At 42.2% G+C, this 18,185-nt stretch overlaps 2 protein-coding genes across 2 annotated transcripts in view; both read left to right on the top strand.

Annotated features, from left to right (window-relative positions):
* Positions 1 to 230: 230 nt before the first annotated feature.
* tmem30b (transmembrane protein 30B) lies at positions 231 to 4,567 on the top strand. Its single transcript, XM_032548122.1, is given in 9 exon segments — positions 231 to 362; positions 765 to 966; positions 1,172 to 1,276; positions 1,377 to 1,484; positions 2,137 to 2,196; positions 2,198 to 2,228; positions 2,313 to 2,450; positions 2,516 to 2,722; positions 3,770 to 4,567. Coding segments are annotated over 8 exon segments (1,020 nt in total). The 5' UTR covers positions 231 to 362; positions 765 to 774; the 3' UTR covers positions 3,949 to 4,567.
* Positions 4,568 to 5,908: 1,341 nt separating this feature from the next.
* dync1h1 (dynein, cytoplasmic 1, heavy chain 1) overlaps positions 5,909 to 18,185 on the top strand; it is a 39,363-nt gene continuing 27,086 nt past the window's right edge. Inside the window, 26 exon segments of the mRNA XM_032546838.1 lie at positions 5,909 to 6,263; positions 7,624 to 7,711; positions 7,798 to 7,971; positions 8,059 to 8,314; positions 8,390 to 8,576; positions 9,229 to 9,500; positions 9,575 to 9,802; positions 10,041 to 10,151; positions 10,153 to 10,695; positions 11,449 to 11,871; positions 11,972 to 12,151; positions 12,878 to 13,027; positions 13,109 to 13,255; positions 13,331 to 13,471; positions 13,553 to 13,729; positions 13,815 to 13,925; positions 14,611 to 14,730; positions 14,801 to 15,040; positions 15,118 to 15,273; positions 15,351 to 15,464; positions 15,537 to 15,647; positions 15,719 to 15,928; positions 16,206 to 16,352; positions 16,449 to 16,615; positions 16,697 to 16,870; positions 17,497 to 17,851. Coding sequence (XP_032402729.1) covers positions 6,014 to 6,263; positions 7,624 to 7,711; positions 7,798 to 7,971; positions 8,059 to 8,314; positions 8,390 to 8,576; positions 9,229 to 9,500; positions 9,575 to 9,802; positions 10,041 to 10,151; positions 10,153 to 10,695; positions 11,449 to 11,871; positions 11,972 to 12,151; positions 12,878 to 13,027; positions 13,109 to 13,255; positions 13,331 to 13,471; positions 13,553 to 13,729; positions 13,815 to 13,925; positions 14,611 to 14,730; positions 14,801 to 15,040; positions 15,118 to 15,273; positions 15,351 to 15,464; positions 15,537 to 15,647; positions 15,719 to 15,928; positions 16,206 to 16,352; positions 16,449 to 16,615; positions 16,697 to 16,870; positions 17,497 to 17,851 — 5,232 coding nt within the window. The 5' untranslated portion in view covers positions 5,909 to 6,013.

Raw genomic sequence — 18,185 nt, 5'->3', positions numbered from 1 at the left:
TTTATTATTTTACCTTAGTTTGAGTCTATATGCTTCCACTTACCTTTAACTTGCTGCTGGTACACGTGGATCTTCCCACTGTGATACAAGAAAGAATATTTCTATTCTTCTATTAATTTATTTGGAAAATACACTTTCTTCACAATCCTACTGGTTTTCAAGAAGTAGCCACTCACAATATGGCGGACGCATTAATGTTTGGTTTCTATGTATTTTATGTCTATGTGAAAGAAAGGCGGGGCAGGAAGAAGAAGGGAGTAGGAGGACAGGTAAAGGTGAGCGGATACATCGTTCCTTCAACCCAGGAAAAGGTCCCAGCGTATTTTGACTTCTTCGTTTCTTCATATTGTAGCCGTCTGCTGGTAAGAAACCCTAGTTAATTGATATATATTTCTACTCAAGGGTACATTTTATTTTAAAAAGTGAATTATTGGGACTGAGAAATGTATTAAGTGGCATATTTAATGCTCATAAACGACCTATGTGTTGCTCAGCGCTGAATTACTGGTGTGTGACAGTTAAATATGTGGGATTTTAGTGTGTTAGATGGGTCAGTAATTCATTAAAATTAAACAGAACGCAAATAGTAAAATGAGCGTAAACAGGAAGTCGAGTGCTCAATAGTTTATCCATCTAAATTACATAAACTTGGTGTTTCTGATGTTTTTTCCACTGCCAAAGATATTCTATATCCGCTTAAATAAAAGTACAACTTAAACTATTAGTCAGGAGGATATTTTTTGAGATATGAAACAATCCAACAGAATCAAGGCAATGGTGAAGGAGGAGCAGGAAGAGTGGCCCAACCGGCCTGACAACACTGCCTTCACCCAGCAGAGGCTTCCAGCATGGCAGCCCATTCTCTCTGCAAGCATTGTTATTCCAATGTTTGTCCTCATTGGGGCCGCTTTCATTGGTGTTGGAGTTGCTCTCTTCATCGCTTCACGAGACATCCAGTTGCAGGAGGTAAGACGGGAATGTTTAATGCAACTTTTGCTTTTACCAGTCTGGGAATGAAGAGTCAAATGTCAAAAGAAACAAACACGACAGAGTCTTTAGTTTTCAGTGCCTAAAATGGCGACCCACTTGACTTTCTGACACTATAGATTAGCAAACATTTGTGTTGTAACCATAAGAACAATTTGTTGAGCACCTTTTCCCCTCTTACCAGTTGGACTACACTGGTGATGACTCTGCTCATCCCTGCTATAAGTGCAGATCAAGTACAGAGAAATGTACGTGCAGCATGACGTTCTCCATCCCCAATCTGTTCAAGGTTAGACACACATCGTGCTTTACGATCTGATATTTTAAGCTTTCTGCTTTTGTCATCTGAGACTGTTTGCTTTGTTTTTGCATGTTTCTTTGCCACACAGGGACCCATCTTCTTTTATTATGGCTTGACCAACTACTTCCAGAACCAAAGAAAGTACGGGGCATCCAAAGACGATAATCAGCTGTATGGAGACCTAGATTACTTTAAAGTGAGACAATACACCTTTTTAAAGAAGAATTCACGAAGGGCTAAACAGAATACCTGTTCAAAACGTCACATTTTCATTGCAGCTCTGGCAGTATGTTTAGGTCGGTTGTCCTGCTGGAAGGCCTTCTGCAGCCTCTAACACGGTTTCTTCCAGGATTGTCCTGGATTTAGCTCCATCCATCTTCTCATAAACTGCAGCCATTTGTAGTTCATCCTGAAGAAGCAGAGTATGACACCCCCCACCCACCCATGTTTCACCATTCAGATGTTCAATGTTCGATCTCTCTCCTACTTGGCTTGTGGGAAATTGTAAACAGGATGTCGTATATCTTTCTTGCTGCCTTGTTTCCACTGAGCAGTAATTGTGTTGTGTGATGCCAGTAGCTCTGTCCTGACCATACCACCATACTGAAGGTATGAGTCAGTATGGGCCACTTTCACAAAATAATGTACCGACCCGAACCAATCTACTCAGAGGAAGAGCAGCATTAGAACGATGTTTGTGTTCTTGACTCTCTCCCATGAAGGCCACATTTGAGGAGCTTATAATCAATAGTTTCAATTAATCTTGTAAAAGTGTGCTTAACATAAACCAAGTAATAACATATTTCAGGTATCAAACTGATCAGTTATTTATTTGTGTCTTCTGAAAGGATCCTTCCAGTAGCTGTGACCCGTATACCCTTGATAGCCGCAACATACCAATCGTGCCATTGTGGAGCGCTGGCAAACAGCATGTTTAATGGTATGCATGATGTAGCAGTTATTCCCTACGATAAATACTGTCTCGTTTTCTGACTGCCTCAATTCTTTCTGCCTTTTTCGAAAGACACCTTTTCGCTCAGTCATGTGGTCAACGGGACTCAAAAGATTGTGCCTCTGAATGGAAAAGGGATTGCTTGGTGGACTGACTACAACGTCAAATTCAGAAATCCCAGTGTGACGCCCCTGATCAACGCCTTCAATGGTACCACTAATCAAAATGAACTCTGTTTCTCTTTGGAGCTAGCCTTAAACAGTGTTTTTTCTCAGGAACCAAGAAGCCCACAAACTGGCCTAAACCCGCTTATGAGCTGGACACCACAGATGTGTACAACAACGGCTTCATCAATCAAGACTTTCTGGTCTGGATGAGAAGGGCTGCTCTTCCAGACTTCAGGAAACTGTATCGACGAATCACACATGATGACTATGTAAATGGTCTACCAGCTGGAAACTACACTCTGACAATTGAATACAGTATCCTTTAATACACATTATGAATTCTGGGAGGGGTGACTAAGGCTCAGATTCATTATAAACATAATGAATTATTATTGGGTTTACCTTTTTATCCTGCTGTTAATGTTTAGGGTTAAGCAGAAACTTCATAATACCAACTTGCTTATCTGGTTAGATGAATTTTATCTTAAATGACTCAGGAGTTTACTGAGGTGAAGGAGGATCAGGCAAATATTTTGAGTCAGGCAAACAAGCCAGGCAAATAACTACTGCCATGCAAAGGACTTTGAGAAGCTAAACCACTTCAGCTGCATCTTGATGAAAGGTTTGGACTCAAGCAACACTTATTGATAGATTTTGTTTATTTTTCTTAAACTCTGGAAGTCATGCAGGAATAATATCTAAGAGAGTTTGCTTAGAGACCTAACCAACTGGCACCTTACCCAGTATTTTAAAAGCAATCTGTGGTGTGCCTGGTTTGTCTGTTATTCATATATTTATTTATTTATTTTTTTAACAAAATTTTTTTTAACCATAACTAGAGTATTTTATATTGGTGAGCCAGTGGTTGTGTAAGGTGAAGGAGGTGAAAGTCTAATTTTTCTACACGTCATCAGTACTGCTGAGGGTTTCACTCCATTACCTGTCAACAGGTTCTTTTGAAGCAACATCACTCAAACTCATTACTTTGTCTCCTGTTTGTTTCCTCACATTATGTCACTGACTCTAAAAAGTAAGTTTCATGTAACAGGTTGAGAGGTCAAAATACTGAAACATTTGAGGTGCAGCTCAGTCGGTTACAATTAGCATCACTGGGGGATTATTTTATTTCATTAGCTCAGTTCGTAAGTGAAACTCATAAATGTGTATATTTCTGTTAATTTGAATGATTATGACTGATGAAAACTCCTCCAATAAAACAATGAAAGGTTCTTAAATGGCCTGCACAATGTAGTGTTACTGCCAGAGCGATTTGTCTATATTTTTCTAGTTTTCTCATTAAGATCCCTGAAGACTAGCTGTGAAGTCTAAACTTGGTGCATATCCTTAACATGTTTCCCTTAGACTACCCCGTTTATTCGTTCAACGGCAGGAAGAAGGTGGTGCTCAGCAACGTGTCTTGGATGGGAGGAAAGAATGACTTCCTGGGCATCGCCTACATCGTGGTTGGCTCCATGTGTGTCGTCATGTCCATTGTTATGCTTATTGTGTATGCTAAATTCAAGTTTGCCGAAGACGACTGAGCACCTGAAAAAATGCCAAAGGAAACTTTTCCATGTAGTTGATCAACCTCAGCTGGAAAAAGCTGCTCTGGCTTCAAACAAAGGGTTATAGTGACCTCTGAACTGTTGAAATTAGGATTTGGAGTTTAAATGTATTGCTAGTGTTCTATTTTTCTTTACATTTTCTATCTGTATTTCTTAAACGGCTTTTATCTTCAGGGCTAAAGCTGCCTCCTACCGATGGGTCAATAATCTTAAAGCCATATTTTTCATGAAAATCCATTTTAAACTAATCAGGCAGTTACAATTTTTTTTTACCCCTCCAGGGGTCTTTTGTGGGCTCTAGTGTCCCTTATATGAAAGTAGGCTGACAGGAAAGGGGGAAGGAGAAGGAGGAAGACATGCGGCAAATATTGCCGGGCCAGGGAATCGAACCCGGACCCGGCGAGTTGCATTTGAGAAAGAAGCTTCATTAAAAGGTTGTAAAACTTGTACATATTTATTTCTGACTCAGGGAAATGGTTTACAAGCTTTTCTTCTCAATGTTTTTTGTTGGGTGGCTTCAAAGCTTTTGTAACTTTTAGTGTTCCTTGAAATGATTATCATCTTGATATTTATTGAATAAAACAACAAAATCTTATTTTGTTCCTCCGTGTCTTATTTATGCCCCTATGCTCAACTTATAGGATTCTGTTTATTAAAAAAATAGATCTCTTAGATGAACTAAATTATTTTGACTTTTTAAAGAACTTTGGTTGTGACATTGTCTTAATTTCAAAGTTTAACAAACATTTGACAGAGCTTTGGTGCTTACATATACCTTTAACTTTCTAATGTTTTCACATTTCAACCATGAAATTAATTGTATTTTATTAGGAAAGTTCTCTGATAGACCCTGATTTAAACTTCCCAGTAACTTCCTCTCTGACTCGTCTGCTGTGGTCTTCATGATCCCGTTTGTCTTTTAATCTTCTCCAACAAACCTTCACAGAACAGCTCCGTTTAGACTGAAATTGTTTCACACACAAAATGTGTAAAAATTAATGGAGTGACATATTTTTGCAAGACAATGTGTATCTAAATGTTGGAGAATCTGCAGCTATTTTGTTGATTTTTGCCATTTACTGTAGCATGAAGGTCTGCAACCTGCGGCTCCGGACCCTAGGGCGACTCTTTGGACATTCCACAATGGCTCTTAACAACAAACAAATAAACAAATGCAGGTTTTGATATTTTTTCAGGTTTATTCATGAAATAAACCTGAAAAGATAATCAGAAAATCATCTTTTCTGATTTTTGAAAAGATTATATAAAAAGAACCAATAATAGCTCTGAATAGTAGCTCAAATTTATTTTTCTTAAGTTTTAAGCTATGTGATTTAAAATAAAAAAAAAAAGAATATAACATCTTATTGAAGGAACAAAATGTAACCATCTTCTTTAATGTTTAGTTTAATGTTTTTCTTAAACATTTCCTTCGTAGATATTTATAATATATATATATGTTTTTCCTTTTTAAATGATCATGCAACGCTCGTGTAGCTATAAAATAACTGTTAAGGTTGCAGACCCCCTTACTGGAGATAGGCTATTGATTTTTTTTAGTATTTACTCATTAGTGGTTTTATTGATGAGAAATGTAAAAGAAAAAAAAACAAAATCGCATTTTCTTTTATTAAATCAGATTAGAAAAGTGTGCGCTAATGTCTGGAATTGATTAAATATCAGCAAAAGGCAATAATGCCACTAAAAATATGGACAGAAAAACATTGATTTGACATGATCATAGAAAATGCTGTATCATTGGAGACCTTCTCCCTCCTTCCCTCTAGCGGCCATCTGGAGAGACAAAAAGATTGGAACAGAATTATGGGTAGTGTAGTATTCTAACCTCACACCACGGTGATTCTCCCGCCCGCAGAACGACAAGTACCAGCATCCTTTGCGCCTATAAATGAAGCTAGTCCTAACTGCGGTGATTTGACAGCGGGTTGTCAGCCTGTATCACACCCGGTTGCACAGAGACGTTCCTCGGTTCTTTGTTCACCTTCATACACCTTCTGGTCACCGTCCACCTCTCCACGGAATGTCCGACGGCGGAGGGACGGAGGAGGGCAGCGGCACCATGGAGGTGTCGGCCGTTCAAACGGTGGCGGACACCTCGGTGCTGCAGAAACACATTCGGAAGCTGGTGCCGTTGCTGCTGGAAGATGGCGGCGAGGCCCCGGCCTCTCTGGAAACCGCCCTGGAGGAGAAGAGCTCCGTGGAGCAGATGAAAAAATTTCTATCCGACCCCCAGATTCACACCGTGCTGGTGGAGAGAAGTGCCCTGAAAGGTACTTTTAACCTAATATTCTTACAAAGAAACGTTAGTAAATGAGCTGTTTGACTAATTGGGGCTTTAATCGACCTCTTGAATGTTCAGTTATTCAGCCTCCATCAGAGCCGGTTGCTCTTTCTGACGGAGTAAAAACCGAAGTTTTCCTTCTCCACCTGTGTAAACGGGGTGTGGTGGATAAAGTGGAGTTGCTCTCGAAGCTTCATCTGATTATGATGTCTATGACCTGATGTCGACAGTGTTGAACCGCATTTGAATAGATTAGAGTATCATCAGAAGAGTTCTGTATCCATCGGTTCAATTCAAGAATTTAACTTATTTCTATAGATTGGATGGACACAGTGACAGATGTATTAAGTGTTTCATTTTTGTCAGATTTGGTCATTTTTGCTTATTCATCTAATTAAACCCAAGTTCAAATTCTCAGAAAATTAAAATGACATTTAAAACCAATAAAAATAATAATTTTAATTCTGATTTGTTAGGTTATGAGCATGTTATAAACCACACAATCATTAGACTGCTGACTTGACAGTTTTCCAGTCACAAACACTAATTTCTAAACAAGCTGAATTCTGTTTTAAAAGATATTAATGGAAAGTTGAGTGGAAGGAAGAAATGTGGTTGAACAGACACTAGTGGCTCTAGTTTCAAAATAACTTTTCAATGATATTCAAAGTTATTGAGATGCTCCTGCAAGTTTCAGGTCGATCACTTGGAGTAAAGTTTTCATCAAAAATGAACACAAGATCTAAGATTATACAACTTAATGAATAAATGATTTGTTCCAACTGAATGTTGTATCTTTGGACTTCTGTCATGTGAACCTGTTTTGTCAATGGAAACATTATTTTCAGTCAGCTGCAGGCGACTAAGTCTCTTCTCAGCTGCATGTTTTTAAAAAATTTTTTTATTACAGCTGTGTTTTTATTCCTCAAGATCGCACATGACCCGCCACACCGTGAACCTCCTGTCCGGTCATGATGTTGGAGAATAGATTTATGTTATCTTTTGACTTATTTCATATTATTGTGTTTTCAAATGGGACAACCATTTTCCTGGTTGTCTCATTTGAAAGTGAGTAGGACAGCATGAATAATTAAGTATTCATACCATTTGAACTCGTGTTATAGATTACATCTGAAGCGGCTTATGTATTAAAAAAAGTCCTTAATTGTGTTAAAATTTTTACTGTACAAAATCTATGCAATTAATTGAAATGAACTTATTAAAGTCCCAACCCTAATTTTTAGATTTTTTAAAAACATCTCTTTTAATTGTTATTGCAGTAAATATAAAATCAACACCAGTCTCCTCTCGTTCAGTTTGTTGGATTTGTTTTTGTGTTCTTCTCACAGAGGATGTTGGAGATGAAGGCGAAGAGGAGAAAGAGTGCATCAGCTACAACATCAGCATCGACATCCGCTACGGCATCAAGTCTAACAGGTGATTACATTTTCCTGGACGTTGCACAGCTTTGGTTCACCTCAGGTTCGATTGGACCCAAATGGATCTCATCTCCTCTTTTCCAGCTTGGCTCTGATCAAGAGGACGGGTGTCATTGACGCAGACAAGCCCATATCCACTCAGGTTCGGGTGCTGACCCTGAGCGAGGATTCCCCCTACGAGACTCTTCACTCTTTCATCAGCAATGCTGTTGCTCCTTTCTTCAAGTCCTACATCCGGGAGTCTGGCAAAGCCGACAGGTGACGAAACAATAATTTCCTTTGTTCTTGAGAGGAGATGATGGGTGGTGAACGTAATCTTACAATGTTCTCTGCGGTGGCCTGTAGAGACGGGGATAAGATGGCTCCCTCTGTGGAGAAAAAGATTGCAGAGCTGGAGATGGGTCTTCTCCACCTGCAGCAGAACATTGAGATTCCTGAGATCAGCCTGCTCATCCACCCCATCATCGTAAACGTTGCCAAGCAGTGCTACGAGCATGGGGAGAAGCCAAAGGTCACCGACTTTGGAGATAAAGTGGAAGATCCCACCTTCCTGAATCAGCTGCAGTCCGGAGTGAACCGTTGGATCAGAGAAATCCAGAAAGTGAGAAAAGCCTCCAAGAATTCTGACTTATTTTGAAGACATTTTTTCTGACTCTTCTTTAACTCCCCCTGCCAGGTGACGAAGCTGGACCGGGATCCAGCCTCAGGCACGGCCCTGCAGGAGATCAGCTTCTGGCTGAACCTGGAGAGAGCTCTGAACCGGATCCAGGAGAAGAGGGAGAGCCCCGAGGTTCTGCTGACTCTGGACATCCTCAAACACGGCAAACGTTTCCATGCCACCGTCAGCTTTGATACAGACACTGGTGAGGATAAACTTCTTCCACAGCAACACTGTTGTTTCATTTTCTATCTATGGTTTATTAAAACTGAAACGATCTGACTAATTGATTATTGAAATAATCATTAACTGATTTAGTAATGGATTAATCGTTAACCGATGTATACAGACTCAAAATAATGCAACCAGAACAGTAGTTGATTCAAAACTATAAAATAAATAACATTTTGCATTTAACAGTAGAAAAATCCTTTTTCCATAAATATTTTCTACCCAGAACTCCTCAAGCAGAATAGTTTTAGATTCGCTTGATTCAAATTCAGTAAAAAAAAAAAATCCCTTAAGTACTTTTTGTTATCTAATTATTAATCAGTTAGTCAAAAATAACAGATCAGTCATGCACTGTATTGATCATTTAGATGTAGATGCATTCTTTGCTGGCATTCATTAAAAAATGTTGTTGCATTTTAGACGATAAAATGTTTTTCCTTTTAAAAAATAAACTAGTCTGCTTATTTGCATTTTTAATGCACTTCTAATCTTTTATTTTAAAAGGCTTACACAGTTAAATGAAAAATCTACACAATGTGGCCACCTTTTTTTCTCGGGTTGTCAGAATAATGAGTTTTTAAAATAATCGTCAGCTGCAGCCCTAAAAACCTGTTTTTGTCCTGCAGGTCTGAAGCAGGCAGTGGAAACTGTGAACGACTACAATCCTCTGATGAAAGACTTCCCTCTCAACGACCTGCTCTCCGCCTCAGAGCTGGATAAGATCCGCCAGGCTCTCATCGCCATCTTCACTCACCTGAAAAAGATCAGGAACACCAAGTACCCCATCCAGAGAGCGCTGCGTCTGGTGGAGGCCATCTCCAGGGACCTGAGCTCCCAGCTCCTCAAAGTTTTGGGAACCAGAAAGCTCATGCATGTTGCTTACGAGGAGTTTGAGAAGGTTGGGGGTGTTGCATCTCCATTCAGCCTCTTTCCTGTTGAATTAGTTTTGAGCCTTCTGCTTTCCCTGCACAGGTGATGGTGGCTTGCTTTGAGGTGTTCCAGACCTGGGAGGATGAGTACGAGAAGTTGCAGGTGCTTCTGAGGGACATTGTGAAAAGGAAGCGGGAGGAGAACCTGAAGATGGTGTGGCGCCTGAGCCCCGCCCACAGGAAGCTCCAGTCTAGACTGGACCACATGAGACGCTTCAGGAGGCAGCATGAGCAGCTGAGGGCCGTCATTGTCCGGGTGCTGCGTCCACAGGTAAACGGCGAGCAATTATTACTATGATAATGATCCTATTCTGATGTTCACCCATCAATTATTACTATATTAATTGTTTTCTGACCTACCCGGTTCAATTATTACTATATTAATGATTGATTTCACATTCATCCTTCAGTTATTAAGGTGAACAGATGTTTACTCTTCAATTATTAGTACATTACTGATTGGATTTACTAATCTGATTTAAATCCTCGTGACGTTTTGTTGTTTGCAGGTTTCTGCCGTGCAGCAGCACGCTCCTGGAGAAACGGTTGAGCCTGAAGACATGAAAGTAGCTGGAGTCCTCTTTGATGCAGCTGATGCCAACGCTATCGAAGAGGTCAACCTTGGCGTATGAGAACGTCAAAGAGGTTGACGGCCTGGACGTGTCCAAAGAAGGGATGGAGGCCTGGGAGGCGGCCATGAAGCGCTACGACGAGCGCATCGACCGCGTGGAGACCCGCATCACCGCCCGCCTGCGCGACCAGCTGGGAACCGCCAAGAACGCCAACGAGATGTTCCGCATCTTCTCCCGCTTCAACGCGCTCTTCGTGCGCCCCCACATCCGCGGCGCCATCCGGGAGTACCAGACGCAGCTCATCCAGCGCGTGAAGGACGACATCGAGTCACTGCACGACAAGTTCAAAGTCCAGTACCCCCAGAGCCAGGCCTGCAAGATGAGCCACGTCCGCGACCTGCCGCCCGTGTCCGGCTCCATCATCTGGGCCAAGCAGATCGATCGGCAGCTGACGGCGTACATGAAGAGGGTGGAGGACGTTCTGGGAAAAGGCTGGGAGAACCACGTGGAGGGGCTGAAGCTGAAGCAGGATGGAGATAGCTTCAGGGCTAAGCTCAACACCCAGGAGATATTTGACGACTGGGCTCGCAAGGTAGGGAATATTTTAACAACTTTTTCAAACTATTTGGGCTTTTTTTTTAAAGCGGAACTGAGAAAAGACACCGAGGGCCAAGTGTGGGAATGATTGGAGAGAGTTAAGTGGAGCTGAGGTCAGAAACAGGGACAACAATGTTACCAACCTGGTATCAAAACAATATTTATTGCAAGAATTTCTGGGGAAAATTTATTGTCAAGTAGAATTTGTTATTGTGACGGGCCTAGTTCTGCCATATTTTGTCTAAACACCTCAGTGTTTGTAGATTTGTCACTCAGTGTGTTTTTTACAATTTTTTTAATTGAGTCACTAGAGGGATTAAAAATTCACTACATTTTCAACTAATATCATTACAATATTGGCATAATAATGCAAGTACATTCTGTTAAAGACCAATAAAACCTTAATTTCTAAGAACTGGAAGACATTTTAAATATCCAAAGAACTAAACAAATTTAATAGAAACATACACATAAATGAAATGATAAATAAAATTAATCATAAAGTCTCTGTAAATAGTTTCCCTTCAAAAAATATTCATCATTGGTCTGAGAGGGAAAATGAGAAAATGTTTAGTACTTTGGTGAACAAAAATGGTCAATTAATTGATTTATTTCTTACTGTGGCAGGCTTATTCAGAACTAAACAAACTTGCACAAAAATGTCAAAACATACAGATGCTACCTTTAAGGACCAATATACACAGTTTATCTATAAAAAGATCTGATATGTGCTTCTTTTGTGTTTCAGGTGCAGCAGCGTAACCTGGGCGTGTCTGGACGGATCTTCACCATTGAGAGCACTCGAGCTCGTGGAAGGACCGGAAACATGCTGAAGCTTAAAGTCAACTTCCTCCCAGAGATCATCACCTTATCCAAGGAGGTCCGCAACCTGAAGTGGCTCAGCTTCCGGGTTCCTCTGGCCATCGTCAACAAGGCCCACCAGGCCAACCAGCTCTATCCCTTCGCAATCTCTTTGATCGAGAGCGTGCGCACCTACGAGCGCACCTGTGAGAAGGTGGAGGAGCGGTCCTCCATCTCGCTGCTGGTGGCCGGCCTGAAGAAGGAGGTGCAGGCCCTCATCACTGAGGGCATCACGCTGGTCTGGGAGTCCTACAAGCTGGATCCGTACGTCCAGAGACTGGCTGAGACAGTCTTCAACTTCCAGGAGAAGGTCAGGATGCCACCATGTCAGCCATCTGTGACATAAATTCTGACTTTAAAATGATTTAATTTATTATGCTGAACTGTGTGTGTGTTGCTCTTGCGTCCAGGTTGATGACCTGCTGCTGATTGAAGAGAAGATCGATCTGGAGGTCCGCTCTCTGGAGACCTGCATGTTCGACCACAGGACGTTCTCCGACATCCTGAACCGGGTTCAGAAAGCTGTGGATGACCTCAACTTGCACTCCTACTCCAACCTACCCATCTGGGTCAACAAGCTGGACATTGAGGTATACAAGTCAGAATGTACCAAATGGCTTTCAAAAGTATTCAGTCTCCCTTGAGACTGCGAACACAAAGTTCAACAATGCTTTGAAATAAAACCACCAGTTTTATTAAGGCAACCAGTTACCTTCAAAAGACATCTGATCAATCTCAGTGTAACTGCAGGTGTTCTCTGAAGACCTGAGGTTTGTTAGAAAACCTTGGAGAACAAATAGGCAGCAAGAAGACCAAAGGGAGGCAGTTGTAAGAATTTAAAGCAGCATTAGGTTCTAAAACAACATCCAAGTCAAAATGTAAAGATTGTGACATAACTGTGAACTTATTTAGACATGCTGTTCTACATAAATTGTTGTAGAAGATCTGCAGAAACTGCAGCTCAACTATTGCCTAACGCCACACATCTGTCCTTTATGCAAGATAAACTGAATAGAGATGTTGTCCATTCAATCTGAGACAATTTGCAAAGCAGGTGCAGGAATATTCCCCAAAAACCACATAACATCAAAAACAGGTTGATTTTATGAAGTATTGGCTCAGGGAAGCACCGATCATTTCATACTGTTATAAACTTTTCTTCAGCTTCATGACTATAACCAACTTTTTGTCATTGGGTCAGCTAAAATCCCAGCATAACCTGCTGAACTTTCTGGTTGTAGTTTAGTAAAATGTAAATAAGTACCTCTGCTTGCTGTTTTACTCTAAGTGTGCTCATAAACGCTGATTTCTCTCAGATTGAGCGCATCCTTGGCGTGCGACTCCAGGCCGGTCTGAAGGCCTGGACCCAGGTGCTCCATGGACAGGTGGAGGACAAAGCTGACGTGGACATGGACACAGAGGCGCCTCAGGCCGGACATAAACCCGGAGGAGATCCCAAAATAAAGGTAACTCTGTCACCGCACCTCTTAGTTTAAAAAAATAAATATATGGACGCACCTGAACACCGCACCTTTTTTAATTTCTAGAATATTGTCCATGAGCTGAGGATCACCAACCAGGTGATCTATCTGAATCCACCGATCGAAGACTGCCGCTACAAGCTCTATCAGGAGATGTTTGCCTGGAAGACCATCATCCTTTCCCTGCCCAGGATCCAGAGCCAAAGATACCAGGCAGGGATCGTCTACTAAAACATCTACTGGTTCTGCTGCTGCTGTTACCTGAACCAGTCTGTTCTCCTGCATCAGGTGGGGGTCCACTACGAGCTCTCAGAGGAGGAGAAGTTCTACCGTAACGCCCTCACCAGGATGCCAGATGGTCCTGCAGCCCTGGAGGAGGCCTACAACGCGGTGGAGGACATAGTTGGAGAAGTGGAGCAGTATGTAAAGGTAGGAGTCACTTTAAATGAACAGCTGGGATGCAGGAGGATAACACAACTGAGTTATCCTCCTGTTGTGTTTCCTGCCCAGGTGTGGCTGCAGTACCAGTGCCTGTGGGACATGCAGGCTGAAAACATCTACAACCGTCTGGGTGAAGACCTAACCAAGTGGCAGGCCCTCCTGGTCCAGATCCGTAAAGCGCGTGGAACCTTCGACAACGCAGAGACTCGAAAAGATTTTGGACCAGTGATCATTGACTATGGCAAGGTAACGACGACGGCAGCTTCTCTGGGTTTATTCCCTTCCTGTTGTGGCGTTTTTAAGCATTTTATTTTCTGACCCCCACCAACAGGTTCAGTCTAAGGTCAACTTAAAATACGACTCCTGGCATAAAGAAGTCCTCAGCAAGTTCGGTCAGATGCTCGGCCAGAACATGCAGGATTTCCATTCCCAGATCTCCAAGGTGAGCTTTGATCTGAAAATCAGTGTGGGCTTTGGATATTTAATTACAAACAGAAGAGATATCAGTCTCTGTATGAGCAAGTATATAGAAAGGTTTCATGATTTCTAAAAGGCATTTTGTTCTAGGGATTAGCATTTAGTGTTTTGCCTAGAAAATGTAGATCCTTAAACCAATGCTGGTGTTTTCCAGGAAGCTGCTGCAAAGTCAGGATGTTCAGTGACGGAGGGTGAAATTTAATGGTGCTCCGTTTGTTCATTCAGCATGAAATTGACTTTAAGAAAATGCAGACATTTTTCACAAAACAATATTAAAGATTTATTACTACAAAAATAAATCAGTTAAAGAAAAATGCATTAATTTTCATTAAAAATTTAATGAATTAAATAAACAAGTAAGAAATATTAAAAATGTTTAATTAAAAATAAAAAATGCATTAAATATGTAAAACAAATGTATAAAGTGAGAATGTAACCTTTTTCAATAAAAATGCATAGATATAAAAATGCATTAATTTTAAACACTTCGCATTGGTAACAGAGTGGTGGCGTGTAAGCATGACGTTCATTATTTGGGAAAACAAACTAAAAACTTTCAGATTTAGTTCATTGGATAATTTTTTTTGTACATCTCTTAATATATTAAATTGTTATCATTACTTAACAGAAATGCTTTTTTCCTTTCCCAGTCTCGTCAAGATCTTGAGCAGCATTCTGTGGACACGGCAAGCACCTCAGATGCCGTCAACTTCATCACGTATGTCCAGACCCTGAAACGTAAGATCAAGCAGTTTGAGAAGAATGTGGAGGTAAGCCTTGAGATTCACCGTCCTCTGGCTCTGGTGTCTGCGTGTCCCTTACTAACTTTTATTCCTGCAGCTGTTCCGAAACGGACAGCGACTGCTGGAGAAGCAGCGCTTCCAGTTCCCTCCATCTTGGCTCTACATCGACAACATCGAAGGTGAATGGGGTGCGTTCAGTGACATCATGAAGCGCAAAGACACAGCTATCCAGCAGCAGGTGGCCAACCTTCAGATGAAGATAGTCCAGGAGGACAAAGCCGTGGAGAACCGCACCACGGACCTCCTGAACGACTGGGAGAAGACCAAACCTGTTGCAGTAAGACCAATGTCTCCCACATCAAAACCGCCAAATTCTTTCAGATACTTTAGCGTCTGACGTTCTTTTTCTTGTAGGGGAATCTGCGTCCTGAAGAAGCCCTTCAGTCTCTGACCATCTATGAAGGCAACTTCGGCCGCCTGAAGGTGGAGAGGGAGAAGTGCGCTCGTGCCAAAGAGGCGCTGGAGCTCACCGATACCGGACTGCTCAGCGGCAGCGAGGAGAGAGTACAGGTGACGCCTCGAGTGTTGATTGATTAAAAAATAATGGTCAAGAGCTTATTTTAACCATTTCTACCTCTCGTTTTAAGGTGGCACTGGAGGAGCTGCATGACCTGAAGGAGGTGTGGTCTGAGCTGTCGAAGGTGTGGGAGCAGATCGACCAGATGAAGGAGCAGCCGTGGGTTTCTGTGCAGCCTCGCAAGGTAAACGGATAAAAACTCTGTGGTGTTTACTGTTGGGTTCTGTAGAGACTAAAGTTGTTGTTGTTGCTGCAGCTTCGCCAGAGTCTGGATGCTCTCCTGAACCAGCTGAAGAACTTCCAGGCCCGACTGAGACAGTACGCGTCTTATGAGTTTGTCCAGAGGCTACTGAAGGGATACCTGAAGGTCAGGAAATAGGCTTTAAGCTGTTATATTTAAAGGAAGCAGAGCTCACTTCCTGTTCTTCCCTTTTCCAGGTCAACATGTTGGTGATCGAGCTGAAGTCAGAGGCGCTGAAGGATCGCCACTGGAAGCAGCTGATGAAGCGGCTGCATGTGAACTGGGTGCTTTCGGAGCTGACACTGGGGCAGATCTGGGACGTGGATCTGCAGAAGAACGAGATGGTGGTGAAGGACGTCCTGCTGGTGGCTCAGGGAGAAATGGCGCTGGAGGAGTTCCTGAAGCAGGTGAGACGTCTGGACCAGACACAGATTTAACTGACCAATTAGTACTTCTGATGATCCGTCCTTCATCAACTAATCTGTCCTCCTGTTAGTCCATCCATCTGTTTATCCACCCAACTATTCATCTGTCCATCATCAAGTCCCTCCATCCATTCAACAGTACAACAGTTCACTTGTCTAACCGTCCATCAGCCCCTCCCTCCATCCTTCCTTCTGTCCTTCTTCCTGGACTCTCTCGGTTCTCTAACCGGTTCTCTAACTGGGTCTCTGGTCCCATCAGATTCGTGAGGTGTGGAACTCTTATGAACTGGACCTGGTGAACTACCAGAACAAGTGCCGCCTGATCCGAGGGTGGGACGATCTGTTCAACAAAGTCAAGGAGCACATCAACAGCGTGTCGGCCATGAAGCTGTCTCCTTACTACAAGGTAACAACGGCTAACATCTCTTCATCTCAACCTCAGACGCTTCAGATGTTTGATGATATTTTAACTCTTCTTATTTTTTCTCTTCTTCTTCTTCAGGTGTTTGAGGAAGACGCTCTGAGCTGGGAGGACAAGCTGAACCGCATCATGGCTCTGTTTGACGTTTGGATCGACGTCCAGAGGCGCTGGGTTTATCTGGAAGGCATCTTCACCGGCAGCGCTGACATCAAGCATCTGCTTCCTGTAGAAACGCAGAGATTCCAGAGGTGAAGCAGAATTTGATTAAAAATTATGCAAATGGAGCTAAAGGCAGTAAAAACTGAAGCAGAACCGTCTCTGTCCTGCAGCATCAGCACAGAGTTCCTGGCCCTCATGAAGAAGGTGACCAAGTCTCCGCTGGTGATGGACGTCCTGAACATCCAGGGAGTCCAGAGGTCCCTGGAGCGACTGGCCGACCTGCTGGGAAAGATCCAGAAAGCTCTGGGAGAATACCTGGAGAGGGAGAGATCTTCCTTCCCAAGGTAGGGGGCGCTGCGGAGGAAGCAGAGTATGCTGCGGTGCTGATGATGGGAACAAATCAGGAAGTCTAAGTAAACATTTACAGACTTTTTATTTCATATTTTATCAAAGCTAAAAATCAACCACCATCCTTCATTCCATTTATTCCTTCATTCTAGCACTATTCTTCCTTTCTTCATTTTATTTCATCTTCCATTTCATTCCATCCATTTTTCCTTGCTTATTTTCTGACTTCCTTCCTTACTTACTTCTTAAATTACTTCCTCTCTTTCTTCCTCTCTTCTTTATGTCTTTCCTTCCTTCCTGTGCCCTTCCTTCCATCCATCTTTTCTTCACTTGTTCTTTGGTTTCTTCCTTTGCTCTCCACTCTCCCATCCGTTATTCTGTCTCTTATTTTCCAGATATACAGTACAGACCAAAAGTTTGGACACAACTGTGTGTCCAAACTTTTGGTCTGTACTGTAAATCCTCATCACTTCAGTGAAATTTAAAAATGAGCTGAATAAATATTTATGCAATGAAATAAATATAATTTTGAGCTGAAGTCAGTAATGCCTCGTGTTGTTGGAGCGATAATTACCATTTAACCGTTCGGTGTCTGACTTTTGTCCTCCATCTTTGCTGACAGGTTCTACTTTGTGGGAGACGAGGACCTGCTGGAGATCATCGGCAACAGCAAGAACGTGGCCAAGCTCCAGAAACACTTCAAGAAGATGTTTGCCGGCGTGTCGAGCATCCTGCTGAACGAAGACAACACCGAGGTTCTGGGGATCTCGTCCCGGGAGGGAGAAGAGATTCTGTACAAGACGCCCGTCTCCATCACAGATCACCCCAAGATCAACGAGTGGCTGACGCTGGTGGAGAAGGAGATGAGGGTGACGCTGGCCAAGCTGCTCGCCGAGTCCGTCACCGAGGTCACGGCCTTCAACAAGGGCACCGCCATCGACCTCACGCAGTACATCAACTGGATCGATCGCTACCAGGTCAGAACTGGGAAGACTGGGAGAGTTCACCATTTGTAGAGCAGTTTTCATTCAGTCTGGGTTAACTGGGAAGAACTGGGAGTCCAAACAACAAACCTCAACCAAATAACATTAATTAATTATGACAATTAGATGGATAGTTAATGAGGAGGCTGGAATTTGACTCTTAAGTATTCAGATGGTGATGCTTGCAGAACGTGATCATATATTAACGCAAAAAATGTATCAGTTTACTGTATTCATTCATTCATTAGGTAATTTTTGCATACATTCATTAATATATACACATATATTTATGTCTTCATTTATTAATTTCTGCATTCATCTATGCCTT

This window comes from Xiphophorus hellerii, chromosome 19, assembly GCF_003331165.1.
Source record: "Xiphophorus hellerii strain 12219 chromosome 19, Xiphophorus_hellerii-4.1, whole genome shotgun sequence".
Classification (NCBI taxonomy): domain Eukaryota; kingdom Metazoa; phylum Chordata; class Actinopteri; order Cyprinodontiformes; family Poeciliidae; genus Xiphophorus; species Xiphophorus hellerii.
The sequence above is the reverse complement of the archived record's forward strand: the minus strand, read 5'-3'. Positions and strand labels throughout refer to the sequence as shown.